This window comes from Apteryx rowi, unplaced genomic scaffold, assembly GCF_003343035.1.
Source record: "Apteryx rowi isolate R43461 unplaced genomic scaffold, aptRow1 scaffold_251, whole genome shotgun sequence".
NCBI lineage: Eukaryota > Metazoa > Chordata > Aves > Apterygiformes > Apterygidae > Apteryx > Apteryx rowi.
The window spans coordinates 742,255-752,660 of record NW_020448875.1 but is presented as its reverse complement, the minus strand read 5'-3'; the positions used below and the strand labels follow the sequence as shown (position 1 = coordinate 752,660).

The 10,406-nt window shown below is 45.6% G+C and overlaps 1 protein-coding gene across 1 annotated transcript in view; it reads left to right on the top strand.

The window, feature by feature from the left end:
- The first annotated feature begins 4,864 nt into the window (after positions 1–4,864).
- FBXO16 (F-box protein 16) overlaps positions 4,865–10,406 on the top strand; it is a 31,814-nt gene continuing 26,272 nt past the window's right edge. The window contains exon 1 of the mRNA XM_026066964.1: positions 4,865–4,960. Within this exon, the coding sequence (XP_025922749.1) occupies positions 4,865–4,960 (96 nt within the window). The remainder of the gene's footprint in view (positions 4,961–10,406) is intronic.

The following is a 10,406-nucleotide window of genomic DNA, read 5'->3' as shown; positions in this document are numbered from 1 at the left end:
TGCGTCGGGGCCCCGCGGGAGATTCCAGCGTGGGAGCGGGAAGGAGCGCTGAGAAACGTCGCTGCTCCAAGGCGCCGGGCACGAAGACGTCGTGCGAAGAGCACGAACGCGGTAGACGTGTGGCAAAACCCCCGCGGCGTCTCTTGCCGCAAGCACCGGGCAGCCGGGGGTCGCTAAGGGCTGTTGAAAGGGGGCTGGGGGAAGCCGTCAGGGCTCTTAAAAGGGGGCTGGGGGAAGCCGTCAGGGCATCGCAGGCCGCGGGGGCCGAGAAGTTCTGGTGGACTTTGAGGTAAGAGCATCGCAGATCATCCCGCCGCACAGGGGGATGAGAAATCCCGCGAGGGTTGGCGCGGAGAGGTGCACAGAGGTGCTGATGCACGAAATACCAGCGCCACGCGGTCCGGGGAATCCCAGGAATCCCCTGGGAGCGGGGGCAACCCCCTTGGCATGGGTGCTGCGGGCGTTTGGGTCTGTCAGCCCCRCGCTGACGCCATGCTCTGGGGTTTATTGATGGCGGAAATCCTCGAAGCCGGCTGGGCGGACGCCCGTGCCCGGCTCACGGTGCCTTCCGCAGGAGCGGGGATATCCGTGAGGAGACCGACGTGATAGGGAGGAGCGCTGGCAACATCAGGCAGCCAGAGCGGAAGCGTTAACCGAGGAGAGGGCAGCGCCGTGACAGGATGTAGGTAGCAAATGTGGAAGGCCTGGGTGAGAGCAGCGCTTTGCAGCTTGCGGCTTACGGGCTGGCCAAAGGGAAAGGAAGCGGAGAGCCGCCTTGCTGTTATAAAACATTGCACTCGGGCACTTAGCCTGCTGCCCTTCTCTTCTTGCCATCTTCCTAGGCTTCCCCCTACAYAGACGTATCTGTTTCACATTATCCTTTCCCTCCAGAGCTATCCTCTGGAATTTTTCCATGTTGAATGTCCTGTAGTGCGGCCTTTATTCCAAGCCGCCTTTCTGTTACGACTATTGTTTAGAGCATTTCTTCTGTGAGATTCATCAACGCACTGTTTACTGTTGATGTAAAAATTTGCAATAAAACTTACTTTCTTGTCTGAGCTTTAGATTCTTTCAGTTAAATTCTGTTTATTTGCAGCTGAACGTACCGTTGTCATCCCATGGATTAATGTGATTAGATTGTTTCTCTGCAAAATGCTTTCTTAAACCTCTGAGTGCACCAGGCCCTGTTGAACCACGACAGCTTACGGCTATAGAGATGTGGTCAAAAACATTAATAAAGTGGGTCTGCTTCTGAAGGACTTGTTTTGAGTATGGTTTACCCAAACCTCTGGATTGGCATTCCAGAGAGTTAAACACAGATTAACTCAGCTAAAGGAAATGATTGTAATGCCCTTAATATGATATGATCATTCTGTATTGTTAATCTTAAATGCAGGGGTTTTTTTAAGCTATGAGCTTGACCCAACTTGTACGGAAATCGGTGAAAGTATTTCCATTGGCTTCAGTGGGATTTCCGTCAGTCTTGGAAGTGTCTTGCTATGTTAGACAACGCCGTTCATGTTTGTTGCCTTACGAAATTAGTGTGTGCCTTCTTGATACATCTCGAAAAGCAGGTGTATCTGTCCAGATTGGCACGCTGAAGCGTCGTTCCTCATGCTGCATTTGGGCTTTCCCTTATTCCCCTCTCRTACCTTCCATGTCATCTGAGTTGTTAATGAAATTACTGGTTAGAGCTTGACCTGCACAAACAGCTTGAATCCCTAYTCAATATATCTTTTCATTCCCCTTTCCCTTTTTAACATTTGCCTTCTTCTGGTCTCACCTGCTCTCCACACTGTGTAAGATAACTGCTCTGAAACAGCTCTGAACAGAGGTCTCTGCGCATCCTTGTGTGAAGCTACTCAGACAACCAGCTTGAAAACACTGTATATGCTCACAAAACATGTTCCTTCCCCAGTCTTTTCCCCAAACCTCTTTTTTGCTGGTATTTATTATACCTGCCACCCACTTCTAGACTTTTTGTTTCTCCTAAGAGATGGATATTAGATGCTTTTATAGYGTCAATAGCTTTCCTTCCTTGCATAGTGAACCAACGTTTTCCTCGTATATATATTAAAGCTTGTTAACCTCATCTCACGTCTCTTGCTGGTTGGTTGTGTTCAGACCAGCTGAACTGGATGAATTTTATCCTAGGATACGTGAAGAACCAGCTGAAGCAATCTCCGGAATGTTATTTTGGGCGAGCAGTCCAAAGATAACGAYGATTGCAGAAGAGAAGTGGGGCCCCAGCTGAAGAACTTGGCAACCACTGGTCTGTACAGCACACCGGCCACTTTTTAGTGCRTAAAGCTGCTGCAGCCCCATCAGCATGTCCCGGATTAATGCTCTGATCGGCATTACCCTAGACTTCTGGAGAAGCGGGGTTCGCTCTTMATCCTGCCAGAGATAGGGGGAGTTGGCGTAAAGACCAGAAGGGCAGGTTTCGCCTTTGGCAACAGACAACTGTAGTCAGTAAACCAAGTCTTCTCTTAGAAGGTCCGGGAATAACTTGCAATGCAATTTTTAAGCTAGCTGTGTATTGTAGGTAAAATACTCCTAGATTTTCTGACTCTGCTGGCTCCTCTGATGCATCCCATGAAATTGAGGATCTCCTAATAAATAAGCACGCTGCGTCCCAGCATATACAGCGTGCCTTTGAGGAACACAAATAAAACATGCTCTAAAGTGACATTGCACAGTCCTGGCTTCACCAAAGAATTTGTCCTGTAAACGTGGGCTGCTGAGGCTGGACTTGGGGCTGCTGCCAGCTCGCTCCCTGCCTCCCTCCCTCCCCTGGGATTCCAAGTGTAGCTGGCAGGGATGAGGCGTAGAGCGGGGATGGTGGTCGTGTGCCTGTGCTAGGGAAGGGGTAGCGCATGGGGGAGAGCAGGCTGCGAGCCCCGTTTTTGGCCCATAAGGAGCACAAGAGGGTCCAGAGGCACCGCTGTCCCTTCGGGCACAGAGGTGCTGTGCAAGGGCAGCCATCCCAGCACCACGCAAGCAGGGCCTGCGTAAGGGAGGCGAACTGGAAGAGCGATCCGGGCTTGGGAGTGTGCTGYGGTGACAACTGATGGTTTTGTGACTAATGTAGAAGGTTGTCCCTGAAAAACAGGGCATAGTTGCCTAAACCTGTTTTTTGGCAGCTGTTTCTCCTGCTTGTAGTGTTGCATTTCTGTGCATTGAAAAAGGCATTGCAGGAAAAAAAGGGAAAAAAACACAAGCAAACGACCCCTCCGCCAGCCCACTAAGTGATCCCATAGTAATGCATTTACCCAAATGCACCTAATAACTTGCTCAAAAAGCCTCGAACATTTGCTAACTTCGGAACRCGAGGCTTTGAAACCTTTGCAGGTCTTTCAGCTTTTAGCGGTGTCTCTGCGGGAAGTTGGAGTTGYTATCTGCGTACGCTAAGTTATTTAAGAATCTCCAGCAAAAAGAAAGAAAGAACTCGGACTCTTGTAATGAACTTGTTTTCTAGCACTGGAACCATATTACATTRCCAGATGCAGAGAGAAAGCTATAACAGCTCTTTCATTTATTCTTTTTACTTCTTTGATTCCATAATAATGTAGGAGAGACAGGGAGGAAAACTAATCAAAAAAGGTGATGTGCCCAGACAGATCCTGCAGYATTTTTTGAAGATGAAACTCCCATTGATACAGACAGGAATTTTGCCTGGGTGAGCAGCGAGGGCGAGGGCTTTCGTGAAGGTGTATCTTGTGAGCCTGAGCGTATTTGCTGTAAAGTGCATTTGCTGAGGGCTTCGAGGTGATTGGACTTGGGGTAGGACGGCAACGCCGTGTCGGAGTTACTTAGCCGGAGTTACCTTTTCCTTCCTTCCGAAAGTCCCATCAGTCTCCCTGTCCCCATGAAGCTTTAAAGCAACCTGAAGTGTTTACAAAACAATAAATAACTATATGAAGGGACCTGTGATATTTTTTAATATTGTAAAGACTTGACTTGGTTTTCAGGCTGCTGCRGTTTTAAGTCTCCAGTCTGGGAACTGGAGCCCTGAGGTGAGCACTGACATTACCCTGCTGCAGGATAGAGGATGAAGGAAAAAGAGCTTTTCATGTGTTTGGGCAAACATGTATGAAGAAAGAGCTTTGTCTGAAAATAGTCCAGTTACTTGATGTCGCAAAAGGGAAGGGAAAATTTCACTAAATGTCCTATTTACTTCACATCTGTAGTTTTGGTTTAAAAAGAAAAAAAGCAGTGTAGTCTGTCCAAACAGTCCTAACCAATCTGCCTGAAGACAAGATCCTGAGAGATTTCACTCAATTCCGAACCATTTTGAATTTCRTTCTCTCAGTTAAGTGTGATAGAAACAAATAAGCCATTTGAGACCTGGCATTATAAGCCCATCAAAATCAGTAAAAACCTATTTTGTGTCACTTAAAAAAGAAACCCAGCTCAGTGTACTAAGATATCTACAATTTTCAGTGCCAACAGCTGGAAAGAGAAATTTCATTTGCATTCTGACTTGCTACAAATGCCCTGTTGTGATCACTCCTGCAGCAAAAAGCAGAGGCATGTATTCAACAACATTTGTGATGGGAAAGACCTACCTGATTATTGATTATTTGTGTTACACTAGCGCACAGAGATTCCATCAGGAAATGTGGCCTCCACTCTCATGGTTACTGGGGGTACATAAAATAAAAAAGGTCTTACCGACTGACTTTCAAAGAACTTTGCTTGTATAATTGCTATGCAGTGAAATCTTTGAATTCTTCCTTCAGATGATTTGATTTTCACTAACATACTGCCATGGAGGAGCACAGAAATAATGCTGGTCTTTATTCTAATTGTTGTAGCTTTTGCGGCTGACAAGRCATCAGAGGATCCACCATCTCACATATCTATGGCATTTGCAGCTCCTAAAAACATGGATGGCCCAAAGCTACAAACCAAAATGAGCACGTGGACCCCCCTGAACCATCAACTCATGAATGACAAGGCAAGTTCCACGCAACCGAATATAGGCTGAAACCTAAATACCCTAAACAGGAGAGGACGCTACTTAAGTCACCTGATGGATTTGACCTCTAGATAGAAAGGATGCTCTTATTTATAAAGGGAGACTTTTCTGCTGTGAATGGGTCAAATCCACAGAATCACAGAATGGTTGAGGTTGGAAGGGACCTCTGGAGATCGTCYAGTCCAAACCCCCTGCTCAAAACAGAGTCAGCTAGAGCAGGTTGCTCAGGATCTTGTCCGGTCAGAGTTTTGAATATTCCCAAAATCTAAGGCAAATTCTCAGGCTCACGTCTCAAATTCTCAAGCCCCAGAAAAAATTAACTTGTGGTTTTGCCCGTGTAGGTCATGATTAATGAAATAAGAGCTTACAGATTTTATTTACTATTAGAAGTATATATATATATCATATACAAATGTGTCCACACACACACACACACACACACACATACATCTTTAAAATATACATATTGCAATATGTTATATACAAATCAAATGTTCTATTGTATGTTGTTTAAAGCATACAGGTATTTAGTTCAAGTATTGCCTTTTTATTTTGCCAGATCAGTTGTTTTTAAATTAAAAAAAAAGTCTGTTCATTTTTTTAGTAGAAGTTGCTAAATCAATCTTTTTTTTGCACCAAAAGACTTCAGTTTAACCTCAGAGCAAACTGAGTGTCAGCGTAAGGTTCCAGGTGGCCAGCGTGCTCCATCTCAGCTCACAGGAGAGAGCTTGATTCCCATGCCCTGACTTCCGTGCTAGGCCTGGCAGTGATGAGGCTACCTTGATATTTTGGAAACTGAAATGATGCACTTAATTTATAAATAACAAGATGCGTTTCCTAACCTCCCACTCTGCAAGCTATATCTGGGATCTGCTAACGCAGCTGAGGCTTTTTGGCTCATGTACCGTCACTGGGAGCATATGCTTCTCTCGGAATTCAGTTTAGATTTCTGTTGATGATTCACAGAGTTTAATTCAGAGTGGGCTATTACATCATGTAGTCTGACTTTCTGGATTTCTCAGGCCCTCTGCTTTCGCACAGTTTTTCATGTCTGGAGCTCAGTAACTAGAATTTGGCTAAAACATATCTTCCAGGAAGGTATCCAGCCTTTGGGGGTTATCAAGAAATGTAAATTTCATCATTTCCCCTGATAATTTTTTTCTGATGGTTAATCCTCTATACCATTAAAAGATGAGACCTTGTCTTTTGTCTGAATACCTCTAGCATTAGTTTCCATCGTTTAAATCTTCATGTGCTAGCTTATTAAACTCTTTTGTAACCAGTATATTTTTTCTTTGTGGAAGTACTTTTACTCTGCGTCAAGCCAACGCTTGATCTTTTYTGATAAACTAAACAGATTGAGCCCTTTGAAGTCCTCCCAATCTGGCATATTCTCCAGCCTTTGAATCATTTTAAAGCCTCTTTCCTACACTCTCTGTAACACACTCTTCCAGAAGCACATCACTCTGTGCAATAAAGTGTCATCTCACCAGCAATAGATTCATGGGTAAAACCACCCTTTCCCACCTGCTCGCTTCTCTGCTCCTTGGACAGCCTAAAGTGCACTGGGCTGCAGCAAAACTTTTAAGAGCTCATGTTGAATTGTTGCGTACTCCAACCCTTAAAGATGTTCCAGGTAGAAAAGAACCTACCATAGTCTGCCAGACCTGTGCTCAGTGATGAAAGTCATGATAAAAAGTGTTTACTTGTTTCTGTTCCAGGCTTTATAGCATTAATCCACCTGAAACTCTTTTTCGTTTATCACTACGCCACTGTCAGTGCTGGCTCTGCAGAATTAGCAGAAAAAAATAGTTGCAACAAAAACATTGTTGACAGCTGAAATTGGGAGATGATAATCAAATTAAAATACACAGGGAGCTAGTGAGTGAGAAGGTGCCATTTGCATACAATCATATCACTATTCATTTCTGCAGTCTTGAGTGAAGAGAGAAAAGAATTTGTAGGTATAAGACTCCATGTGAAAAACAATGAGAAGATGAGAGTGTAGAGAGAAAAGAGATGCCTAAGCAAGGTACTTAGCAGAATAAACAATGAGGGGCAGGAGCAGTAGGAGTTCAGAATTGATCCARGGCAGAAGCATTTAAGCTCCACCTAAACCATTATTTGAAGCAGACCCAAAGGCAGTTAGTAGAGTAAATTTGCCACCTGTCCTAATTCTGGCTAAGCCAAGGGGTACTCCATTAATGGTTCCTGCAGGTTTCCCTGAATTTGCAAACATGCTCAGGAGTGCACTTGCCTGCATTGTGGGTAGGACCCAGCTCTCTCCCACCCGTCGTATATCCCCAGTCCTGCAGCCTCCATCTATTTTATCTGCCTGTACTGCAGCTGTCAGAGCAGAAAAGACCATCTGGGGTGTTACTGCTGGGACATGGGCAGCCATGCTAGTTTTAGGGCCAGGATCACTATCAGGGACAGACCAAAGTCAAGAAGACAGAATTGGAAAACCTCAAATTATGCAGGGTTCATGAAGCAAAAGTCAGAAAAACAAAGCTGGAGTCAGAAATATGCCAAAGTTGTGCTACAGCTAAGGATGAAGTAAAGTTAGGGAACAGAGCAGCCTGCTCACCCTTAGCAAAACTGAGCAGACTTCAGTGTCAGTTCTGCTGACCGTGGGGCCGTGCTGCCTTTAGCAAAGGATTGGATGCTGAGAGACAGTTTACCTCCTGCTAGACAGCGGTTTGGTAGTGGGGTAGAAGAGCCCCCAGTGGCATTTGTTGCAAGGACTAGAGGGATTTGCCAAGCAGACTTGAACTTGACCTTATTTAAAACCCCTAAAGAAATGAATGTGAGATGGCAGGTCTCAGGAGCAACCTAGGCCTTAGGCCCAAGCTAACTTAGGTACAGTATGGATTTAATTCCAAGGCCTTGGAGGGGAGAACAGTAAACATGGGCTTGATGAAGGTAGTGGATGATTATACCARTTTTGGGCCATTCTCTCACTAGTTAATGCTTCCAAGTGCCTGCAGTAAGCAGAACCTTCTGACAGAGTTGGCTCAGATATATCTCCAAGAATGCCAAAAGCAAATAGGCGTCTTTCTTTGATCAAAGACCATTAACATTGCTTTCAGTTATATAAATAGCTCCCTGTTTCACTTGAATTATCTAACCCAAAACTTAGATCTTTGGCTATTCATCACTTGCTTGTGGCAAATCCTTTCCAAGTTCAGCCAATACAAAGCTTGTTAGAGGGCTTTTTTACTTTGCCAAGTGTCCCACATGCAAATAAAGCAAATAATAACTGTCAACATACAAATAAAAGAAATGTCATTTTCCGCCCCTCACAAGAGACACTCCTGCTGAGAGAGACAGAGCTAACACTGACAACTGCTATACCAGACGTCAGCACTGATAATGTCTTTCTCTGCGGGGACCTTCTTTGCAGGCTGTCAAAGCAATATCATGTTTGGAGTTCATAATGATTAACCATGTTTTCCTAGTTGTAGTTAATAGCTGTTTTTATGTGCAGTTATAAGCTGGGCTTTTTCCTCTTTGATCTGTCTTCTGGAAAAAACATCTACAGCATTTCCTGACTTCCCAGGTCACAATCCTGAGTGTAGAAGGCAGTTTTGTGGTAGTGGAAAGTCACGTGCTAGTGCCTTCAGGCCTAGCTCCACATGGATAAAGGTCCACGTCACAAATCCTCTGCTGCATTTTGACACTGATCATACTTCTTATTGGTTGTCACTGCAAAGTGGACAGTGACAGCAGAGCCACAAAGACTAATCCTACTCTCTCATCCCTAACAATCTAGCTCCATTAAGACTGCAGCCGTTGATGGGGCTGTATGATAGCTGCCCACACTGTATCTGTTCTAGGAGCTTTCAGTCACTGGATGTGCCCAGCTCAGGAGAACTGAAATTTCTAAAATAAAAAGCTGGGAAGCCTAGTCTCTGGTATCATCAAAGCACATGAGACACAACATGTCACAGGATGACCAGGAGAGTGAAGTGTTGGGATGAGCTGTTGGCCCATTGTCTGTGCAGCAGCTGCAGAGGAAGGAGGTGAACAAGAAAGGCAGCACATTGGAGCTGGTCCTCAGAGCTCTTCTTCACAGTTATGTAAATGTAGCCCTTGAACTTCAGGGAATCTGCTTCAGTGAAAGGGTCTTTCCACAGGAACTAGACTGTAGAATTGAAGAAGGTAAGGAAGAAGTAGATGAGGCCTCCTTCAGACCACCGGAAGAAGCCTCATGTTCACAGGCCCTGGTCCTCATGAGGGACTTTAACCACCCTGATATCTGCTGGAAGGGCAACACAGCAGGACACAAGTAATCCATGAGGTTTCTGGAGTGCATTGATGATTGATAACTTCCTGACACAGGTGATCAAGAGGCCAACGAGGGAAGGTGCTCTGCTGGACCTAATACTTACGAACAAAGAAGAACTGGCTTGGAATGTGAAGGTCGGAGGCAACCTTGGCTGCAGTGACCATGAGATGGTGTAGTTCAGGATCCTGAGAAGAGGGAACAAGACAAAGAGCAGAATCACAACAGTGGGCTTCAGGAGAGCAGACTTTCATYTATTCAGGGATCTGCTTGGAAGAATCCCGTGGGACACTGTCCTGGAGAAAAGAGGGGCCCAGGAGAGCTGGTTGATTTTCAAGGATCGCCTCCTCCGAGCTCAAGAATGGTCCATCACAGTGATCAGGCAGTCAAGCAAGAGTGGCATGAGGCCTGCATGGATGAACAAGGAGCTCCTGACAAAACTCAGACRTGAAAAAGGAAGCATGCAACAGATGGAAGCAGGCACAGGTGACCCAGGAGGAGTATAGAGACACTGACTGAGTGTGCAGGAATGGGGTTAGGAAAGCCAAAGCCTGTCTGGAGTTGGAATCAGGCAATGAACATGAAGGCCAGAATGACTTCTATAGCTATATCAGCAGCAAAATAAAGACTAGTGAAAATGTGGGCCCTCTGCTGAATGGGGCAGGGGACCTGGTGAAAAAGGGTGCAGAAAACACCAAGGTTCTCAGTACCTTCTTTGCCTTGGTCTTTACTGGTAAGACTGGCCTTCAGCAATCCCTGGTCCCTGAGACCAGTGGGAAAGTCTGGAGCAAGGAAGACCTACCCTTGGTGGGGAGGATCAGGTTAAGGAACATTTAAACAAACTGGACATACACAAGTCCATGGGACCTGATGGGATGAGCCCATTAGTGCTGAGAGAGCCAGCCAACGTCCTTACAAGACCGCTCTCAATAGCCTTTGAAAGGTCATGGCAATCAGGGCAGGGGGGCTTCTGAAGACTGTAAGAAAGCAAATGTCACTCCTATCTTGGATATTCCAAGCAAATAACTGGCTGCGCCACTGGTGTTGGCAACAGGGCTTTGGTTTCTATGACCATGGGACCCTGTTTGAAGATTGACAACTGATGGTGAGAGATGGGATCCACCTCACGAGGCGGGGCAC